At 38.3% G+C, this 23,187-nt stretch overlaps 1 protein-coding gene across 1 annotated transcript in view; it reads left to right on the top strand.

The window, feature by feature from the left end:
• Positions 1-1,538: 1,538 nt before the first annotated feature.
• The window catches only part of LOC133615949 (paired amphipathic helix protein Sin3a-like), a 38,042-nt gene continuing 16,393 nt past the window's right edge, over positions 1,539-23,187 (top strand). Inside the window, exons 1-18 of the mRNA XM_061974858.2 lie at positions 1,539-1,769; positions 8,237-8,453; positions 9,749-9,928; positions 10,044-10,150; positions 10,302-10,620; positions 10,754-11,005; positions 11,122-11,274; positions 13,609-13,764; positions 13,841-13,927; positions 14,037-14,155; positions 14,315-14,540; positions 14,619-14,735; positions 15,857-16,095; positions 16,173-16,356; positions 16,443-17,040; positions 17,154-17,323; positions 18,398-18,571; positions 18,656-18,742. Coding sequence (XP_061830842.2) covers positions 8,259-8,453; positions 9,749-9,928; positions 10,044-10,150; positions 10,302-10,620; positions 10,754-11,005; positions 11,122-11,274; positions 13,609-13,764; positions 13,841-13,927; positions 14,037-14,155; positions 14,315-14,540; positions 14,619-14,735; positions 15,857-16,095; positions 16,173-16,356; positions 16,443-17,040; positions 17,154-17,323; positions 18,398-18,571; positions 18,656-18,742 — 3,363 coding nt within the window. The 5' untranslated portion in view covers positions 1,539-1,769; positions 8,237-8,258. The remainder of the gene's footprint in view (positions 1,770-8,236; positions 8,454-9,748; positions 9,929-10,043; positions 10,151-10,301; positions 10,621-10,753; positions 11,006-11,121; positions 11,275-13,608; positions 13,765-13,840; positions 13,928-14,036; positions 14,156-14,314; positions 14,541-14,618; positions 14,736-15,856; positions 16,096-16,172; positions 16,357-16,442; positions 17,041-17,153; positions 17,324-18,397; positions 18,572-18,655; positions 18,743-23,187) is intronic.

Genomic DNA, 23,187 nt, shown 5'->3' with positions numbered 1-23,187 from the left:
CCCGCCGGAATTATACAGCGGCGGTGCCGCTGTAACACCGCATTCACCGCTAATACTCATACTTGCCAACCCTCCCGATTTTCCCGGCAGATTCCCCAATTTCAGTGCCCTTCCCGAAAATCTCCCGGGGAAATCATTCTCCTCATTTCCACCCGGACAACATTATTGGGGATGTGTCTTAAAGGCACTGCCTTCAACGACCTCTACAACATGTCGTCACGCCCGCTTTTCCTCCATACAATCCGCGTGCCGGCCCAGTCACTTACTATATGCGGCTTTTACACACACACAAGTGAATGCAATACATACTTGGTCAACAGCCATACAGGTCACACTGAGGGTGGCCGTATAAACAACTTTAACACTGTTACAAATATGCGCCACACTGTGAACCCACACCAAACAAGAATGACAAACACATTTCGGGAGAACATCCGCACCGTAACACAACATAAACACAACAGAACAAATACCCAGAACCCCTTGCAGCACTAACTCTTCCGGGACGCTACAATATACACCCCCGCTACCACTAAACCCCACACCCCTACTCTGCACCCGTCCACCAAGTTAATGTTGATATTTACCTCAGAAGGCTGCAAATAGAAAAGACATTCCATTTTTTATTTACATTTTATTTAATGTACCGTTGATGTTTTTTCGTTTGTTTTTTGAAAGTTGATTTTGCACTATTAAGTTATATAAGCGTTCCTTGTTCCATATTCAGTGTTAAAGCAAATCAGTGTAGCAAACTGAGCAATAATTAACGTTTTATTCATGCACTTTCTCTTGCTACTTCAAGGCTTGAATGTTTGATTCATTCATTATTGTTATTTTATTTTAAAATGTATTTTTAGCCTGTGGAAAAAGTTTATTTTGATATTTACCTCAGAAGACTGCAAATAGAAAAGACTCGGCATTCAAATGTTATTCAAATTTTATTTGATATGCCATATTTTTGAATTATTATTATTATTATTTGAAACTCGATTTTGCATGTCACTATAAAGTTATATAAGCCTTGCTTGTTCAATATTCAATGCAAAACTTGTTTGGGTCCCTATTAAAAGGTTAATTTGTTCAACCTTGGCCCGCGGCTTTGTTCAGTTTTCAATTTTGGCCCGCTCTGTATTTGAGTTTGACACCCCTGCACTAGGCCCATGAGTAGGTGTACTTCAGTATCAGGGAGGTGTAGCGGATTTTATAGACTAGGCTCAGTGCAAGTTGTTTTACCCTGTCCTCCACCCTGAGCCAGCCCACTTTGGAGAAGTGGGTTGGAGTGAGGTGTGATCTGAGGTGGAGGTCTAGAAGTAACCTGACTATCTTACAATACATATGCATATGTATTGATATCATATTGATATGTATAAGTTGATGAGAGACAATTCTACTTCCATACATTTAACAGTTATTTTGGATGACTTATAACCGCACCATCATGTTTAAACAGGCCGGGTGCACACAAACCAACCAAAGGTACTGCTGCTCTATTTGTTTTCATCCTCCCCAAACTGACCAATGAGAGCGCAGCATGGGCGGAGACTTCCTCCATGACAGACACGCCCCTATGTTCAACGAACACGGCTCCATACATACCCTGTTGTTAGCGGCGCGGACAATTTTTTTTTTGTGTGTTTGTGGGGCTTTTCTGACAGACAACCGGACCAAAATCTCCCATTCCTGCCTACCATCGCCTTCATGAACTCGTAGACGTCCGCGCATCTTTGTCGCCGGTTTGTCACGTTGTTGCTGGAAGCAGCCTCTGCGAGGTAAGCTAAGCTAAGCTAAGCTAGCCGAGCACCGCCTGCATTGGTGGGGGTGGTTGTTGTGCTACGGCTAGCACACATTTAGCGGCTACAATAACCTTGTCGTACAAGTTGCAAATACTCGCTATAATCTGCCCGGTGTGTATCTTAGCCTCCCGGTTGTCCGGAACGTGAAGGTTACGCGGAGACATTTTGAACGAGGCTAACAAGACAAGCGGTCTTTTTCCACACTGATTTTAGCTGTCAGGCTAACCCTTCAAGATGAAATCGACCAGGAACCCAACATGGCTTCAAAGAAGTTCACAGTGCGGGCTAAAAAAAATGTAAAAAAAAGTTTAGCGAGACCAAATGTCGACTTTCTTTATGGGGACAACTTTATGTTTAGGCATCGAATTCACCCAAAAGACTTGCGCGTCCACTCGACATTACGCGGAAGCTAGCGTTAGCTTGTGCGCGGCTAGCACCAGTCTTCGATTCGAGCTGATAAATAAAATAGTTTCTCGCGTTAAAACGTATCTTATATACACTCATGCATATGATCGCGTTTCATCGAACATATATTGACGTTGGTGCCCTCGGTGTACAGCTCTGGTAATGGGTACATTCGCACCCACCTGCACAAATGTACTTCAAAATGTAACAATCAGAATAAATATGACTTTTTTTTGTTTACTAGGGCTTGCATATATAATATGCATTAGTTTGACCATTTAAAACCAACGATAATAAAAAAGACATGCTTGGAAATAGCATAAAAATGCCCCAAAAACGCGATTCATAGCGTTACTTTTTGGTGTTTACTAAATTTAAATAGGTATTGATCAATCTTTAAGCTGTGTGTATTTGATTTCAGTTTGCTTTTGACATCTTATTTAGAATTGTAGTTACAACCTTGTGTTGCGCTCATGATGGCGTAACCAAACTAGATTTCATTTAATGATCTTATTTTGAATATTTATTCCCTTTTTTACATTTGGTATATTTAAATATTCTATTATAAACATTGAATACATTTCAAATATCAATAAAATGCAATTGCCTTCATCTTAGGGTAATGTTTAGTTACACTGAGTCATGAGCGTAGTAACACTAAGCTTCTACACTTTGACTTGTAATATCTCTAATTCTGGTGGTGTTTTATGTTTTTTTTCTTTTTGGAACATGTACTATGCATATAATACAATAAAGTCCCATATAAAATTATGTTTCTAGCAATACTTTAATTTTGCCTTTGAAAGTAACACTCCAATGTCCATTAGTGGAGCTGTACACCTAGGGTAAACTAGGTAACACATGGCACACTGACATAGCTTAACCTATTGTTACTATAACAATCTACAAGGTTAATATAGTCTTATTCTCTTTCTTCCCCTCCATTTATCTGCTTTATTTTGTATTTCAAGTTATCATCACATGTATGTATTGTATCACTGTTTTTTTTATGGTAAAATTCAAGCCACGAAGCTGCCAGTTTTTACCGTAAAATCTACGTACCTAGAGGTTAGAGTATCGGTAGGTCATGAGTTCAAAACCCCGGCCGAGTCATACCAAAGACTATAAAAATGGGACCCGTTACCTCCCTGCTTGGCACTCAGCATCAAGGGTTGGAATTGGGGGGGGTTAAATCACCAAAATGGCCACCGCTGCTGCTCACTGCTCCCCTCACCTCCCAGGGGGTGAGCAAGGGGATGGGTCACATGCAGAGGTTAATTTCACCACACCTAGTGTGTGTGTGACAATCATTGGTACTTTAACTTTTAACTTTAATTATTGTTATTATTCATTATCAATAGTGCTATTTCTATCGGTATTTGTATTGCTCAATTTGTAGTGTAATAATGTCCATTGTCATTTCTGTATTATTATTTATTTCACTAACTGCTTCTTTACTATCACTTTTACTATCATATTTGTACATATCCTATTTGCTGATGTTGTTGTTGTTATTGTTGTGTTTGCTGTTGTTATCGTCGTCTTTCTGTCTTATCTACCTCTTGTCCCCACAATTTCCCCCGCTGTCAAATAATAATATAAATATATAAATAATAATATAAATCCATTTAAAAATGTCAAATACAAATAAAGCAACAAGAGAATTATTCCACATTTCTTATGTAAAGTAAATTTGTACAGCCGATATGGGCATCTACATTGCAGCTGTTACATATACTGTAATATTGTACATGGTAATTGTTATATATCGTATATAATATATACAAATATAATATTTCAGTATATGTCATATACTGTATATATATGTAAATATTACATATATGTTATATTTATATTGCTACTACGGTACATTTTTAGTGTACTTTATACTTGCATTATCCTTTCCATCCTTTGTAACTGAGCTACTGTGTGGAACAATTTCCCTTGTGGATCATTAAAGTTTGTCTAAGTCTACATCAACAATATAATTTGTCTGAGAAGCTGGACAGGACAAAAAACAAACAAAAAAAACGTATCTTAAATTGCTTTTTAAGTCAATGGTCATGTTTTTTTTTTAAAGCCATGCCGGACGCTTTTAAATGTAACACTGGTTAGCAGCCGACACATTGGAATTGTCTTGACAGAGCCGATTACCCGACAAGGACACGCCAATAATCGTGTTTTCGGTCGAGTGTTATTGTTACTCCCCTGAACAATGTTTGGAAGCTTTACTCGATGCAGAACGAGTGTCGACGTCAGCCATCGCGGTAGCCGCCGTCAGCTCGGCGAAACGGAACGGTTGAAGTAGGGGTTTAGTCGTGAGGGGGGAGGGGAAGAGGCACGGCTACTGCGAACCAGCGACAGACAGGAGGGAAAAAACACGACTATTTTTGTGTCGATAAACAACGAATATATTCTGTATGTCAAATATTAGCAGCTGCGTTTTTTAGCCGGATACGATCGCTGCTGCTCGGCTCAGCCAGCGCGTTGTCCCGATTTGGTGCAGAGCAGCGCGGAAAGAAGGCAGGCGGCACTCCGGTCCTCTCCCGAGTCTCCCTGCGAGCAAGAGCCTGTGACGTCATCTCAGGGAGCGTCAACAAATTACACAGTTCTTGTGCAAAAAAACAAAACAAAAAACTGTAGTTTTTTGACTTGTATTCTTCGATATTTATTAACATAACCTGTAATATTTTTTTTTATAGTAATATTTAGCTCAATGTTGTCTTTGTCAGAAATGTATTGCTTTGATGTCGCCATAGCAACGCTGTGACCAAATCTGTCCCTTATACTGTATTGTGTTAAGCTTGTACTGTATGAAGCACACAATACTATTAATGGCTCCATCCATTTTCTACCGCTTGTCCCTTTATGACACAGTATTTTTGTTCTTCTATATGCCTGTATTACTTAATGGACATTGCCTAAAACCAGTGCTTCTCAATTATTTCCTCCCCCAGGAAGAAGAAAACATTTTGCACCTCAGCCCCACTCTCCGCTGAGACTAGAAATAGTATTGTGTATTAAAATTTGTATAAGTACACCTCTGCATAACATTGTATTCTCATTAGCATTAAAGGAAACCAAAAAGGGTCAAAATAAATCAAGATCAACTGACAACTTTACTAACGTTCTTATTTATTAGTTTATAACAGAAAAGATACATTTGCCTGAAATTAAGAAAAAATGAATACCTATTTAAACTATAAAAATTTTTTGACTGACCATTTGATACTGAAAAATACAATTAAATAGACTCAAATAATAATACATTCAATTTGATTAGCAACATTAACTCAGGAGCCAAATATATAAAACACTTCACCTACAAACAAAAATGAATGCAACAATTTGGGCAGTTTTATATTTCTATGAATCATTATGAGAAAGTCAGGATTAATGGCTACAATGAGCATGGTTTGCAGTGCAGTTTTTTGAAGCATGATACTGATAAAGCATGTTCCCTTGGGTCATACACGCCCAGGGGGGACCGCCCCATTATTTGAGAAGGACTGCGTAAAAAACTACACCATTAGGGGCAACGCTTGGACCAGAGAGCATTTTTAGCCTGCAGCTAATTTTTTATTGACCCTCAGCATCAATTTATCCATTTTCAATACCACTTCTTCCTCATTAGGGTTGTTTGTAAGCTGGAGACTATCCCAGCTGACTTTGGGCGACAGGCACGGTGCACCCTAGACCAAAGGTCTCCAATGTTTTGCCTTCTGAGAGCTACTTTTACAAAATATAAATGGCAGAGAACTTCTCATTCCACTTCTCACTACCAACCAATATGTTTTTTTCAGGGCCGATACCAATTATTAGTGGGTAAGGGAGCCGATAACTGATATTTGGAGCCGATATTCATTTACAGTAAACGTGACATACTTGCATCAAAATTTGGAATAATACTATTACAAACTCCAAAACTTTACGTTGTTTGAATGTGTGAAACATGTTTATTAAAAAAAAAAAAGTAAATAAACACACAGTAGCATCTATGAAGGTCAATTTGTGTCTCTTATTACAACATTTTTTTTGACAATTAATTTATGGAACTGAATTTTTTCCATCTGAATTTTTTTAACATCAAATTATGCTGACAATTTTAGTGAGAAACAATTTGGTAGCAACATTATTGTATTTAAAACTTCAGTATTTTAAAATTCAGTGTGTAAAAGTTTGGTCTTTAAAAATTCAGTGCAGAAATGTTTGCTGCCTCAAAACCCACAAATTAAGAACCAGCCAATGAGGTGTCAGCTTTGAAGTCACGTGATATGGGTTTTGCAAAGAAGCAGGTGATGCAGCACTACATGCAGCCAGGCCATGTTTGTGCTTAGATACTTTTTATGAACACTTTAAACAGTGGAGGTTGCTGTACATTAGTGAAAAAATTCCAAGATTCCGCAAAAAAAATAAAAGTTGATTACTCGATGGTACAAACACTCACATGACTGATACTAAAAACGTTACAACAGAGCGTCTCAAAAACAAAATTTAATTTTAGTTTTTTACTGTACATGAAAATACATAATGTGGGATTTGCAATATTAACTATAAACAATAAAACACTGGATATTGAAAATATATGAACGTTGCTCCTCTACAACCTCCTCCTTGATCGACATCTTTTATAATCGAGCAAGAACAACAAAAATTCAACAAACATGGCGAAACAAACACAAATAGTTTTAAAAAGTCCATATACCGGTACTCTATATAATATCACTTTTCTGCAAAACTTTGTTGTAGAAATCTGCCTCGGTCTAACACTCGCGTCTCAAGCTTGTTGCTGTGTAAACAAGCCCCGCCCACTCTGCTTCATGGCTGGTCTTGGTGGAGCTGCTGTGACATAGTTCCTAAAGGTTACTATAGTAACCCGTATGTCACTCAAAAGTACAGAATCTAACCATTGGAATAATTTCTATAGTTTGGAAACATCCAGCAGGTCGCATTAAAATGTTTATAGGTTGTATTGTGCCCAGGTAACCCACGCAACTGCCTTTTTTTAGGCTGTTTTGCAAGACCAGGTTACGTGACTTCAAACTTGACACCTTACTGGTTCTGAGACAGGATTGATTGCTTCAGACTTAATTTACCGTAAGTGGGTCTTGCATTGTGAAGCAGCAAATTTTTCTGCACTAAATATTTATACACTGAATTAAAAAAAAAACGTTTATACGCGTGGCGCAGTGGGAGAGTGGCCGTGCGCAACCCGAGGGTCCCTGGTTCAATCCCCACCTAGTACCAACCTCGTCATGTCCGTTGTGTCCTGAGCAAGACACTTCACCCTTGCTCCTGATGGGTGCTGGTTAGCGCCTTGCATGGCAGCTCCCTCCATCAGTGTGTGAATGTGTGTGTGAATGGGTAAATGTGGAAGTAGTGTCAAAGCACTTTGAGTACCTTGAAGGTAGAAAAGCGCTATACAAGTACAACCCATTTATCATTTATTTATCATTTATACTCTGAGTTTTAAAACAATACATTTTTAAACACACGCATTTCGCTACCAAATTTTGTTCACTGAAATTGTCAGCATAATTGGATGTTAAAAAAGTCAGTACAGTACCCAACATTCAAATGCAAAAAAAATCAGTTAAATAAATGCAGTGTCAAAAAAAACTTTTATAATAGACACAAATTAACCTCCATAGCATCTTTTATAAAGGTGGATACATATTTGAATAACAAAAATAGCTTCCTGAAATCATTTGTATCGCTTAAGAACATCAACTGTGACATTGACAGACTGTTATCAGGCTGATCACCTAGCTATATTACACTTATTTTTTGGATAAAATACAAAACGTAATTGTACTGATCATCAAAAGCAATATTTAAGTAGAAACATAGGTTACATTAAATATCTTTATCAACGCATGATCGTAATAATCCACGTTATATTGTGCATTATTAAGCCGTATACTCGCAGCCTTTTAATTTTAATTTGGCATGTTTGTCTTAGAATGTAAAATTAATTTACCTGTCACAGTAGTATCTTTAATTTATTGTCAGCTCTGCATTTCTCTTGTTTACTTTAGCCCCTTCGAGTATGTTTATACAATGAAGAGGCATGTGGAGGACCAGGAACCAATATTTGCAGGCCAGCAACAGCAGCTACATCGTAGCCCTATCCAGGGCATTGCTGAAAGCTTCCAGCACAGGGCCCTCGCCCCAACCACTACTGTGATAGAGACGGCCTCAGACAACATGCAGCCGTCTTCTGGCATCCAGTATTCTCTTCCACAGGGTTACCAGGTCAGTAGAGGAATGGCCAATTGACTATTGATTTTATTGAATGACTATTAGGGAATATAAACATCAATCATTACCGTAGTTTAACTTTCAATGGGAGAATCTTTCTGAAGTTCTGTAGATTAAAATAATGGAACACATTCAAATTTTTGTAAACAAATGCCTTTTGATTTATATGGAATTTTGTGACTTTCAATTGGAACAGACTAGTATTTTAAATACAGTAGTTGAATTAGGCTACATAAATAAAATGATAAAATAAACTGGTAAAGGTGCTAAAAAATTTATTATTTAGCGACTTTTTAATTTATTCTGATTCTAAATAGATTAATAATTTTCAAGAACTGATTAAAAAAAACAAAAAAATTCCGCAAACTTTTTTAAGAATAAGTTTTTGGATTACAAACATTAAACAACTATTATTGATATTATTTTTGATAGTGTTGCTTTTAATGCGTTTTTTGTTTTTTGTAGTATTGTATTTAACAATTGTCTTTTTGTGTCTTTTTAGTTTTTTTTTATATTTGTATCCCAAGTACTGTAAAGCTGGGATAGGGTTGCAGTTGGAGATGCTCTAATTCATTTTATTAAATTGATTAACATTCTGTGATATTAGTAAAAAAAAAAAAGTAAGGTGTTCTTAGGCCAACACTTTGCGTCAAAGTCATACATCAGCAGCCACAAGGAGCTTTTGTAACCTGTTTTGAAAAGGTTTTTATAATTTATATACCCAATACTATATTACGAGAATAGTGTTGAATATAGAATTGAATCGTCACCCAAAGAATTAGACTCAAATCGTGAGGTACACAAGTTCACCTCTAATAAATCGGTAATACGGTACATTCAAAAACAAGTCAATAATAAATCTACAAGTTGTCATTATTGCAGCAAAACAGAACATAGACAAAAAAATTACTTGTTTGTGTTGTATGTTGATGCACATAATTCCAGCATTTGTCAATGCGACTTTGCTTGCTGCAATCATTATTAGTGCATAATAAGAAAGTGGGAAGGAAAGGTGTGTACCTGGAGACCAGTGAGGCGTTCGGGTGTTTTCAGGGGTCAAAATACGTGCCTGTTGGAAGGTCTGTTGGTCACTCCTCAAGGAAGGAACTGACATGATAATGCATTCATTTTCCCAATGTTTTCGGGATCTGCCAGTAAAGTCTCAAAGATCGGCAGTTTGAGGACCCCTGGGCTACATGCTAATTTAAACCAACCTACCGCTGCTGAAGTTGAGACAAGGAAGACAATAGTGACCTTCAAAAATGAAATTATTATTTCTTTCTGAAAAGGTACCTACAATGCCTCAGAGCACAAGTGGGCACGGACTGAACAATTCTGCCCAACATGTTGGCGCCCATGCACACAGCATAGCAGTCCAATCCCAGGGCCCTGCTGCGGTCCAAGCGAACGTGCATCCAACTGCGCCCATGACTTCCGCTCAAGGACAGCAGCAGTTTCAGAGACTGAAGGTAAGAAGAAAAACAAGAAAAATGTCCAAAAAATAAGTAAACTTGTTTACATTTGGTTAGCGTCTACACTGTTTGGAGGATTTTCAAGTGACTTGTACACGTATTTTTTTTTTAGGTTGAAGATGCCTTGTCATATCTGGATCAAGTGAAGCTCCAGTTTGGAAATCAGCCTCAAGTTTATAATGACTTCCTAGACATTATGAAAGAGTTTAAGTCACAGAGGTCAGCTCCAGTTAAAATACCAACATTGTACAAATACTTCAAAATGACAAATGGATTCTATTTTTGTTTTTTTAGTGAAGAATTAGGCATCTCTTTAAAAATGTTTCTGATTAAGGTTGAAAGTCACAACAACTTTTTTTTCCTGTTACAGCATAGACACTCCTGGTGTTATCAGTCGTGTATCTCAACTCTTCAAAGGCCACCCAGACCTCATCATGGGCTTTAATACTTTCTTGCCACCCGGATATAAAATTGAGGTTCAAACTAACGATCTGGTCAATGTCACCACACCGGGCCAGATTCACTACATCACACCTCATGGTATATCTGTTCAAAACATCCCAGTAAGCGGGACACCTAGCCAACCTGTTAGCCAGCATCAGCACCAGAGTGTGCCACAGGCCAGCTCCAACACTGCTGCTGTTACGCCACCCGTCCCTACACAGCCTGCAGCAAATAAAATCAACAAGGTATGCATTTAAAAATAGATTCAAAAAAGAACATTTGATTTTTGCCCCAAAGTGCATTAGATTCAGAATGTTGCTCGATTGTTATGCTCACCAGACTTGTTTGTTTTCCATCTGTTTCTTTAAAAAAAAAAAGGCGATGCAGTCTCCAGTCCACACCCCCACCAGCCAGCCGAACCCATCCATCCCGTCGTACGCCTCGCCGCGCTCACCTTCAGTCCAGTCTCACACTCCTGTGAGCAGCACACCATCTAGTGGGCCACAGCTACAGAACAATCAGCCTGTGGAATTCAACCATGCAATAAACTATGTCAACAAGATCAAGAACCGCTTCCAGGGTCAGCCAGACATCTACAAAGCCTTCCTGGAGATCCTGCATACATACCAGGTAAGGAAGTGGTTAAAAACATTCTGCTTCATATGTTCGCACCTTTTAAATCAATGGAAAACTCTCACTGTGCTAACATTGCTACCTCTTTTATTTAATTTTTTTGATTTTTTCAGAAAGAGCAGAGGAATGCCAAAGAGGCAGCTGGCAATTACACTCCAACTTTGACTGAGCAGGAAGTCTACACGCAAGTGGCAAGGCTCTTCAAGAACCAGGAAGACCTGCTTTCAGAATTTGGACAGTTCCTGCCCGATGCAAACAGCTCATTAGTAAGTTCATCTGTTAATATCAGAGAAACCACTGTTTTTTTTGAGTCACGGGGTACATCTAACATGTTTGCTGTTTTTTAAACGAGTCATTTAAAGGGGTCCTGTTAGGCAAAACCAACTTTTCCTACCCATTGGTACCCGTTTTCGTGTATTTGGAATCCCCATAAGTTCTACAAATTTTAAATCAAACCATGGAGGCATGGTGGAGATATTTATAAAACAATCTTGCCTTCTTCAAAACATACTCCAAATGAGCCGTTTCGAATTTGAGACGTTCGTGACTTTTTTCGTCTTAGTTACATCAGCGGATAAATAAAGTTGATTTGATTTGATTTGATATCTCCAAATATGGTAGAGGTTTACCTAAAAAGCTATGTGTGAGTCCGCGGTTTTTATTCAGTTGTAGTCAATAAGTTCCTTATTTTTCTCTACACTCTTGTTGTGGGGCAGACTGGCTCATACATGCACATGCATGTTAAATCCCCCGCTGTTGCAATTTGTATTACAAAGTAGCGTATAGTTTTAACTTATCTGCCAGTAGACTCAATATGGAAGCGCTAAAAACTACTACATGGCTGACGTGGTAGGGAGGCAGTCAAAGGGGGCCTGGGCCTGGAGGAGGGCTTTGGCACGTAAATAAGAGTGGCACATCCTGAAGAGACTGTCTGAAAGCGGCTTGCAGATGGTCCGTAAAACAAAATCTATGCAAAATTTTGACAAAAAGATCCACCAATACATGTTATGTATACCACAAGCAAGTGTTTTTACATGTAGAAAAATAATTATGTGATACCTTTTAAGATCAGTCAATCAATCAATTGTTTTATTTGGAACATGTTTAAAACTTCACAAGCACACATTTTTGCTCAAGTGATCAACCGTCCAAAAGGAGTGGAAAGAAGAAGAGCGTGTCTGGTCCTACCCCTGTGCCATAAGCAGCATTCCAAAAAAAAAAAAAAAGAGATCCAACCCCGGGGAAAGACACGCGGTACAAAATGGATGGATATATAAATATATTTATAACAATATGTGTTTAGGCCATATTCATGCAACCAGGAGTTTTTTTTTTAAACTGGAATCTGTTTTGAAAGTACAGTATTGTATCAAATAATATATTGTGAGAATCGATTTGAATCAAGAATGATGTTGAATTGAGAATCAACTCTGAATTGAATCATCAACCCAGGAATCGGAGTGTGATGGAATCGTTTGTTTCCTAAAGATTCAAACCCCTCTGTCATGTTCTAAACCTTTTGATTTTTGTTCCTCTAAATTAGGGGTGTCAAACAAAATTTTACCTGGCGGGCGCTGGAGGTCTTCCCTTCAGAATCCCGTTTAAGCCATGTGACTAAATGTGTTAACTACTTCTACCAGCAGCTATTGTTACCTTAAGTTATATAATACCTTAATCATTATGATTGTAAAATTGGATAAAAAAATTATACATTTTAACACTGTTGAGTTCCCCTGTATATGATCAGAGACACTTGGCTTGCTTACAGGAAGTTGCTCTTTGTGTTGCCCATTTTTGTTTGCACCGTTATTGTATTTTGTGTTCTTTCTAGTGGGCTTCAAGATTGCCATAATACAAGATGATTAAAAAAGAATACGCATTTATTCGGTTCTAAAGCATTGTGATGGACTGAATCAATGGTTATTTGATACAGGAGTTATCCAAGCTCTATTGTGTTACAATTTCACCATTGTGGTCATGTAATCCTTTCGGCGCCGTTCAACTGTTGGAAGACCATGTGTTTATTTACCCTCAAAATGGCGACTCGTCAACAGAAGGTGTTTTGTGTGCTTAAATTTACGCAAACAAATGCCATTGTCACAGTGCAGCGTGCTTTTAGAACAGAATTTGGCATTGATCCATCCCATCGTGAGAGCATTTGACAGTGGGTTAAACAGTTTAAAGCAACTGGAAGACCTCGATGGCACGAAAGGTCGAATAACAGCAGCAATCAACACGGTGGATCGCGACATCATGATGCGCGTTTGGGGGGAATTCTCATATCGTCTTGATGTTGTCCGTGCTGCCGGTGGTGGCCATATTGAGCACTTGTAAAGCATGAAATAAGTACTCAAAGTTATGTATAACACACGTGTTCAAGTTTGGTTTTCTATTGTTTTTCATTTTTGAAATATCGAGTGATAATTTTGGCATATTCTTTCTTATTTGTATTTACACTAAACTACGAAGTTAGGTAGAGGGCTGCAAAATATGGGCATACGAGTTTGAGACCCATGCTTCAAATTGTGTATTTGATATTGTTCTCATGCTATGTCTTGTTAAGACTTTGATAAGTTGATTGTCTTCATTCCTCTGCTCAGCTGCTTGGCAAAACTGCTCCTGACAGGGCAGAATCGGTGCGTAACGATCATGGTGGGACAGTCAAGAGACCCTTACCAAACAATAAACAGAAATTGAGCCACAATGGGCTAACAGTCAAAAGACCTGGAACAGTGGGAATTTCACCACTTCTCAAGGTACACTTTTTTCATGTTGATATGTTTTTCATTTCAAAACCGAAAGTTTAAAACATTTTTATTTGGTGATTTGTAGAAGAAACCCAAAATACTTGGCAAGGACCATGGCTTACCCGAAGTTGGCAAACACAGTACAAACACTGAAACCATGTTTTTTGAAAAGGTCAGTAACTCTAAAAAACAAAAACCCTGAAATAACAATGTTTCCTCTTTAAGTATCTTTTTCTTGTGATAGTAAAATGTAACATATTTTTAAATATCCCTAAAAACAGGTCAGGAAAGCATTAAGGAGCTCTGAGGCATATGAAAGCTTCCTGCGGTGTTTGCACATCTTCAACCAGGAGGTGATTTCACGTGCAGAGTTAGTTCAGTTAGTCGTCCCATTTCTTGGGTGAGTTTTGATTTGATTTAATCAAGTTTTATGTTCTGTTGTCACACAATTAACTTATATTGCAAACACTTTATGGTTTGTACATAATTAACTGATCCAACACAGAATAAAACATTTTACTAAATGGTAATAATCATTTGTTCTATAAAAATCTGGCAGAAAATTCCCGGAACTTTTTACATGGTTTAAAAACTTCCTTGGCTACCGAGAATCCAGCCATGGTGAGTTGAGTCATGCAGAGAGTTTACCCAAGGAGCGAGCAACGGAGGGCATTGCCATGGAGATTGACTATGCTTCCTGCAAGAGGTTAGGCTCCAGCTATAGAGCGCTACCCAAGAGCTACACACAGCCTAAATGCACAGGGAGAACACCACTATGTCGAGAGGTTAGTCGCACGTTGTTTCTGCCTGCTCCGTTTTATATTTTTTAGACTAGAGATTTAAGTAAGCCTGTCCTGTCTTAGGTTCTGAATGACACATGGGTGTCGTTTCCATCCTGGTCCGAAGATTCTACTTTTGTAAGTTCCAAGAAGACTCAGTATGAAGAGCACATTTACAGATGTGAGGATGAGCGTTTTGAGGTAAGAATATGAACTTCACACACATCTCTAGATTTAAAAAAAAGTTGACATTCAGAAGTGTGCATGCCCATCAGTTTTCAGAAAAACTCATTTTTATCTAGGTACACATTATTTAGGTAATGATAAAAACTGCTCTACAACATTCAGTTGTTGCTGTAGCACAAGACTATATAATGATATATTTGTGTTATGTTGTGTCGATCGATAAATATTCACCAATGAGGACTTACATTTAAGGGTTAAGGGGGAACCCTACTAAACAACAACATGGTGCTAATTCTGCTGCCAATGTGTCTTTACCGTGACAATCTCCAGTTAACCAACTTTTAGCAGAACAACTTTTTGATAGACATCATCTTCAACTCTTGCCTCATTAATAACACATCTCAAAATTGGTGGGCCTTTCACGCGAGCAATATTGAATGACAACAGCTGTACGTAGCATCCAACATTCGACGAGGCACTTCAGGCTAATTAAGATTGCTATCAGCTATGAACATCTCTCCTCCAATTGGAGATGAACATACTTTCATCTTGGACATCAAGAACACATCTTTGGTTTGAGCAATGTGGAATGACACCGCAGACACACAATGCTAAAAACACGGAATGCTAACATCACAGCTTCGGGTGTCAGGTTGACCAAGCTTTTGCAGAACAACACGCACCGGTGGTTTCAGCATAAAGGAATTACACAGGGTGTGATGAAGAATTTCCACATAGTGGCCAGGCGATGGCCATAGTAATACTGTAATCTACAGTAGAACAGACTCAAGGGTGTAACAAGTGTAAAGGTGACTATAAGGGTGTTATTTCATGTTTAGAGATAGATAGATAGATAGATAGATAGTACTTTATTGATTCCTTCAGGGACTCCAATAATGTTAAAAAACATAATTAGATGGTTGTAAACATTGTTTTATGTCCTATGAAAATATTAGATTTATTAATAATTACCCTATTTTGCGGAAATTCAATTATTGCAGCCATCTACCAGTTCCAAATAACTGCGATAAACGTGGGACGACAGTATAGCTTTTTTGCCAAAACAAAATGGTAACCTTTTAAGATTTACAGTTTTCCAAACTGAACTGAAGTCAATGTTACTGCATATCCTTCAGCTTGATGTTGTGTTGGAGAGCAACCTTGCCACGATACGAGCTCTTGAGTCAGCCCAACAGAGACTTTCACGGATGTCGGCAGAGGAGCAGGTGCGCTTCAAGCTGGACAACTCATTGGGGGGCTCCTCAGAGGTCATTCACCGCAAAGCTATCCAGCGAATATACGGTGAAAGAGCCAACGACATCATCGATGGTCTTAAGAAGAACCCAACTGTGACACTCCCAATCGTGCTAAAGAGGTTATTATTAATACCTCTTAAAAATGTATGTAATTTGACTTGAAATTAATGTGGTGCATTTTTGTTTCTATTTCCAGGTTAAAAATTAAAGACGAAGAGTGGAGAGAAGCCCAGAGAGGCTTCAACAAAATATGGAGGGAGCAGAATGAAAAGTATTATCTAAAGTCACTTGACCACCAAGGAATAAACTTTAAACAGAATGACACCAAAGTGTTTCGCTCAAAAACCTTGCTCAACGAGATCGAGATGCTATTTGACGAGGTAAGTGGGTTGCCACGCCAAAGGAGTCTGGATGTTTTTGTGCACATAACATGACTGGTGGATAAACGTCTGGCTGTCTCCCGTAGCGGCAGGAGAGAGCATCCGAGGAAACAGCCACCCCCCTTCCGAGCGGCCCACACATAAACCTGACTTACGATGACAGTCAGATCCTGGAAGATGCCGCGGCCCTCATTATTCATCACGTCAAGCGACAAGTGGGAATCCAGAAAGATGACAAGTTCAAAATCAAACAAATCATACACCACTTCATCCCAGATCTCCTTTTCAACCGGCGAGGCGAGCTCTCTGATGTGGAGGAGGAGGAGGAGGAGGAGGAGGAGGAGGAAGAAAAACAGGACATGGATGTGGATCAAGACGGATCGAAAAAGCACAATGGCCTGCCCGGAAGCAACCCGTCCAAATCGAAACTCCTCTTCGGCAACACAGCAGCTCAGAAGTTGCGGGCCACTGATGAGGCTTATAATTTGTTCTATGTGAACAACTACTGGTACATCTTCCTTCGTCTTCATCACATCCTCTGCTCTCGGTTGCTGCAAATATACGGGCAGGCTGAGAAGCAGATAGAAGAGGACGCTCGTGAGAGAGAATGGGAAAAGGAAATGTTTGGGCTCCAAAAAGATAAAAATGAAAACCCGGCATTCCAACTTAAGATGAGGGAGCCAAGTAAGTGTAAAACATCTTTGTTTGATGTAATTGCACTGCTTTTGTACTATAGCATAAAACATCGACACTATTTCGTCACTCTCCAACATGTATTGTCTTTTTCTTTGTTGCAGTGGATGTTGACATAGAGGACTATTACTCTGTCTTTCTGGAAATGGTGCGGAACCTTTTGGATGGTAACATGGAACCAACTCAGTATGAGGATTCCTTGAGGGAAATGTTTAGTGTCCATGCCTACATTGCCTTCACCATGGATAAACTCATTCAGAGTATTGTCCGTCAGGTAAGTTTAATACATTCTTATTTATTGCAGTATTGCACAATTATAATGCAGTGGTGTCTTGTTTTTCATTAACGGTTGTTATCCATTCCAAAGGGTCAGATGAAGACAGAAATGTACCAAAACAGAAGCGATTTTTACTATGAATAATATTGCAGTGTAATGTCAGTACTTTGTGCGGTCACTTACCATTAGGGGTTGTACCAATATGAACATTTTATATCACAGTTATCATTACTATTCAGATTAAGAAGTACTTTATTAATCCCCGAGGGGAAATTTGATTTTCAGCACAATCCCATTCTACATACTATCGCGGTATTGTTAAATATGCTCATAACGTATCATACACATCATTAAATCAGTTGACAAAATTGAACTAATAAATTGACAGACGATATACTTTTTTTACCAGAAGAAACATTAAATATTGTTCTGGATTCTTAAGAGCCATATTTTTATTCAAATGTTTAAATGTAATTTTTTTTTCCATTTTAATTTCTTAAAGTTTCAGTATGTTTCTTTTAGTTGATAAAGGCAAATTAGGTGTACACGTCGCTTCATATTCAATTAAGTTCACTTTCTTTTGTAGACACCTTATAAAGTTGTAAAAAAATACCTTTGTGTGATATTTTTCCTAGCATAAATTGATCACTCTTTTCTAAGTAAGCACAGTCTGTAGGCTCAATGTGCACAATTGAGTATCTTCGTAGCTAAGACCATAATCTTTTACACAAATTTAGCTTTTGGTATGTCATTTCTTAATGTGGAAAGACATTAATGTGTCTTGTATTAATGTTAGCATTTAAGATAGCTAGCGATCAAGCGCTAGTCGGTCCGTGAGTTAATCTTTGTTTGGGCACTCAATTCTGCAAAAGTTTTACGCAACGTTTTGCCGTAGAATAACTGAGACCGTATACAAAAGCCGTGGCAAACCTTTTGCGAAAGTTATGATCGAAAACAGGATCATACGAAAAGTGGGGCGTACGAAAACTGAGGTACCATCGTATAATCCTGAGTGAGTAATAAATACTTGACACGACATTGCCACTAATAATCTGTGAATGTCTTTCTCAGCTCCAGCACCTTGTCACGGATGATGCTTGCACCCGTGTGATGGACCTGCACCTGAGTGAAATGGCCAATAAAGCCACAGGGGGCATCCTGTCCACACAGGCATCCCGGGCCACAGCTGAGAGCACCTACCAGCGGAAAGCAGAGAATCTCATGTCTGATGAGAACTGCTTCAAGGTAAACCCTTATCCGGTATGCTTTTCCAGCATTATAATTTAGTCTGTGGGTTTTGATTATGTGTATTATTTTTGTTTTGTCTAGTTGATGTTTATGAAGAACCAGGACACGGTTTGTCTTGCAATGGAGCTTCTGGACACAGAGGAGGAGAACTCTGATGAGCCAGCAGAGGCAAGCACTTAAATATTTCACTTTTGAGAATAACACTCAGATACACTGTCATCATACTGTCAAGAATGGAAGTAGGGGTTGCACGATAAATCGTGTGAGAATCGACATCGCGGTGCACAATATTCACATTGTAAGATCCTTTGATATACTGTAGGAGGCGAATTAACGATTAATAAAATGTTTTAGGAGCTCCAAGTAAGTGTGTGCTGAGTTTAAAGATATCGCACATCTAATATATTTCACTTATATTTGCCACGTTGACCTGGCAGAGGTGTACTGTCTTGCCGGTTCGTAGTGTCTGCTCGGTCATATTTAATACGCACCTCAGCCCTGATTCTAGCAAGTGATCGCAAACGGCAGCCGCTTCGAGTTGACAAAGACTGTTTGAAAGCATCACAATGGTCAATTGGCTAGTGCGCGACAAAGCTGTATGAAGTGGACTGAAGTACACTTCTATATCCACAATAGGGCTTCACAATTATTTGGATTTGAATAACAATCATAATTTTGGCTGCCATGATTATATTAGGGTGATCCTCAGTGATATTAACATTTAATAATCAGGCAGTGCTGCATATCCAAACAAGCACTTTTACAGCAACAGCGGCTCGTCTTAAAGCCACGTGAAGCGGCTTTTGCCCATGCAGAGGCCATTGTTTATGCGCAAAGGCCTCCTGTATCACAGCGACCACCTCAGAGGCTGGCATTAACAAACTTCTCCAGGCTGCTGCAGTCGGTCGCCGTGTTTGTAAACATTGCGGTGAAAGTGAATGAAATAATAATGCAAAAGTCCAAAATTAGGGATAAGTCCGTGTCAAAAGATGCTGAAACGCCACAAACACTTGCAGAGCTGTCCAAGGATCACCTTAACCCACCCAAAAGAGTGTTATGTGAGTAAGGTGGCGCAAATTGCCAGAGGAGATCATTATGAGATGTTTACTATTTACATACAGTAAGCAGACGCCTATTCCTCTGGCGGTAGTGTACTCACAGCAGTAAAACTATAAACATAATTCTCATATATTATTTGTATTATTTATTCCAATAATTTCAGGTCACCTTTTCATGCCTAATATTTTCTTAAACTTTATACAGTAACTGACATTAAAAGCTATCTGTTTAGGGTTTACACTTAGTGTATGGTGGGGAAAGGAAAGCAAGGAAGATTTGTGAAGGTTATCTTGTCATGCTTAAATAAAAAGAAGTCCTTGTTCTGCACCAATATTTATCTATTTATTATTGTTTTTCGTCCGCCTCTAACTCCCAAACCTTTCATCTGATTGATCCCGTTCAAGCATCAAGACGTTGAGCGCTTTCAGGACATGTGGGCTCACTCAACAAACATTCCCCAATATTACCCGTTTTACAGTAAATCATAATTTTTATGGTTTTTTTCCCCTTACGGCTACTCCTCCCACATTTTTCAGCAAATCTCAACCATTAAAACATTCGGCTTGAATAGAACAACAAAACTTGATATTTTTTAACCCAACAAATTCCCATTTTTGTAATAATTTTCAAGTTTTTACAAAATATTGCACAATATAATTGGTAATCCTCCCACCATACTCACTTACGGCTGACATTTTTCTCCGCCTAAAATAACCTTTACTGCGAGTACATATTCACCACTATCAAAAAATGTATTTGTTGTAGAAAAAACTACCGGTACATTTATTTAGACTGAAATTGGCAAAAAAGCAATACCTTTGCTGATTCGCTCCCTTTAACATTCAAATTTGGACATCATTTTGACAGCTAGACAGTTTGGCTGCGTGGCTAACACACATACCTTTCACCCCATTGAAGGGGGTTTGAACCCCGGGAGGGACCAAAAAAGCAAAACTTTCTCTAAAAAAATTGTAATATCTAGGAGTCGTAAAAATAAATACATTTTATTGTAAAGAAAAAAAATAATTTATACCCTAAATTAGCCAAAAAGGTAGTCCTGTTGCACACATATTGTATATTTTTTTAACCAAACTGGTTTGAAAGCCTGGCTGTTCAGTACAGTGATTAGCATGGTTGACTTTTAAGCAGGAGGAACTGGTTCAAATCCCTGACTGCCCGAAGGCATGGACTAAATTAACAAGGTTTAATTTAGTAAATTCATTCTGGGATGCATGCAGTTTATTTCCAACTATTATAAAATACATTTTTCATTTCTAAGCTTATAGTATGTTACAGTACAGTTTCCTATCTTAAACATTCATATTTTCCTGACTATCACAGTATTCCTACATTCAAACCATTTTACATTTAAACTGTTTCCACCTTTCCTTATACATTCCACTCGTATTCAAACGAGCATTCTTCAATATTCAAACCATTCCTACTGTGCATTCAAACATCCATCCATCCATTTTTTACCGTTTGTCCCTGGTGTTCACAACTTTGTGCAGGTACAGTACTACTACTATAGATGTTTTAATCTGTTTGCTCAATTCTGACAGCCGCAAACACACTGCAAAAGTTAACCATGTAACTTTAGCACAGAAGCTAACAGTCCCTTTCACAGACAATATATTGTTGTGCTTTCCTCTACCATTGTGGACGTTCTGGTTGTTGTTACATGAAACACTGGGTATGAAGCACATTGCACCTTTTGTAAGAATATAGTTCCATGGCAAATCTAAAAAATGGCTGTTGTGATGTTTGCTAATATTTTTTTCTATTAGTTTACAATAGAGAGGTTTCTGATGTATTTAGTTTGATTTCCAATGTAAAAGAGCTGTGATTTGGCCCTCTGATTTTCCTTAATGCCTTTGCACTTTTTTTGAAGTGGTCTTGAATTGTATTCGTTATGGTCTTAAAAAGTCCTAAATTGGACTTGTTCAACCCTGCAAAGAGCCTTATGAAGTATTGTTGGTGGTTTTTGGATGCATTTTTAAAGTGACTTAGAGGCAAAATGGATTGCTCCCATTAGCTGCATTGCCAGCCACCGAGAACGAGCTAATTATTACAAATTGCAAAAAAAAAAAAAAACCTTTGCCTTCTTGTCTATCATGAGGATTAGGAACGATAGGCAAAATTCCAAAAAAGTGCAGTTTGCTTTTAATATACAGCTTTACCACTACATATGATTATGTCCAATTGTTGATGCGTGGCTGTTTTTTTATGGCCCTGATAAAAATAAAAATGAAATCAACATTGAATAAATAAGGCTAAAATCAGCATGTAATGAAAAAAATATGACATTTTAATACTGAAAATGGACAAAAACACAAAGATCTGTCTTTTAACACATTGATAATGTTTTTTTAGACTGTTTCCTTACAAATTGCATGATGATATCACAGTCAGGCCCCACCCAAACCTTCCCACCTCGGCGACCCCATTACAGGAAGTAGATTGTTGACCTGTGGGAAACACTGTTTTACTTAACATAATAATTACAATACTTATGAAGTATTGTTGGTGGTTTTTGGATGCATTTTTAAAGTGACTTAGAGGCAAAATGGATTGCTCCTATTAGCTGCATTGCCAGCCACCGAGAACGAGCTAATTATTACAAATTGCAAAAAAACCCAAAACCTTTTGCTTTCTTGTCTATCATGAGGATTAGGAACGATAGGCAAAATTCCAAAAAAGTGCAGTTCGCTTTTGATATACAGCTTTACCACTACATATGATTATGTCCAATTGTTGATGCGTGGCTGTTTTTTTATGGCCCTGATAAAAATAAGAATGGAATCAACATTGAATAAATAAGGCTAAAATCAGCATGTATTGAAAAAAATATGACATTTTGGACAAAAACACAAAGATCTGTCTTTAAACACATTGATAATGTTTTTTTTAGACTGTTTCCTTACAAATTGCATGATGATATCACGGTCAGGCCCCACCCAAACCTTCCCACCTCGGTGACCCCATTACAGGAAGAAGATTGTTGACCTGTGGGAAACACTGTTTTACTTAACATAATAATGACAGTGGAACTAGGGCTGGGCGGTATACTGGTATTACGGTATATTTTAGAAAGATATATATATTTGCTGTGCTTTTATTACAGCCATGTGTGTTTTGGAAGAGGCGCCGCTGAAAGAGAAGTAGTCTTCTCCTCCACTGTGAAATAAGTCTGCTTTGGCATTATTATTTTTCAGAAATGTTGGTTCTAATCCTCAATCTCTTCAATACGAGCAGGCACAAAATGGCTGCCAGCGGGACACAAAATGAATGAATGAAGCTTTCGTACACAGAAACATGATTCGCACACAGCGGCATATTCGACGGGATTATTATTTTGGGTATAATCGTGCAACCCTAATCCTCATAAAAACATTACAGGTTTCATACCAGGTACTTAGTTTTGATGCTACAATGTTCAATTTTAAGACGGAGAGTTCTAAAGGTTCAAACGTCTGTTTATTGCTATTGTATTCTCATCTGCACATGATAGAAAGAAACATGTACACAGGTCCAAGCACAAAATAATAAGCAAG

This window comes from Nerophis lumbriciformis, linkage group LG15, assembly GCF_033978685.3.
Source record: "Nerophis lumbriciformis linkage group LG15, RoL_Nlum_v2.1, whole genome shotgun sequence".
NCBI lineage: Eukaryota > Metazoa > Chordata > Actinopteri > Syngnathiformes > Syngnathidae > Nerophis > Nerophis lumbriciformis.
Note: the sequence above shows the minus strand (reverse complement) of the source record. Positions and strands in the feature narration are given on the sequence as shown.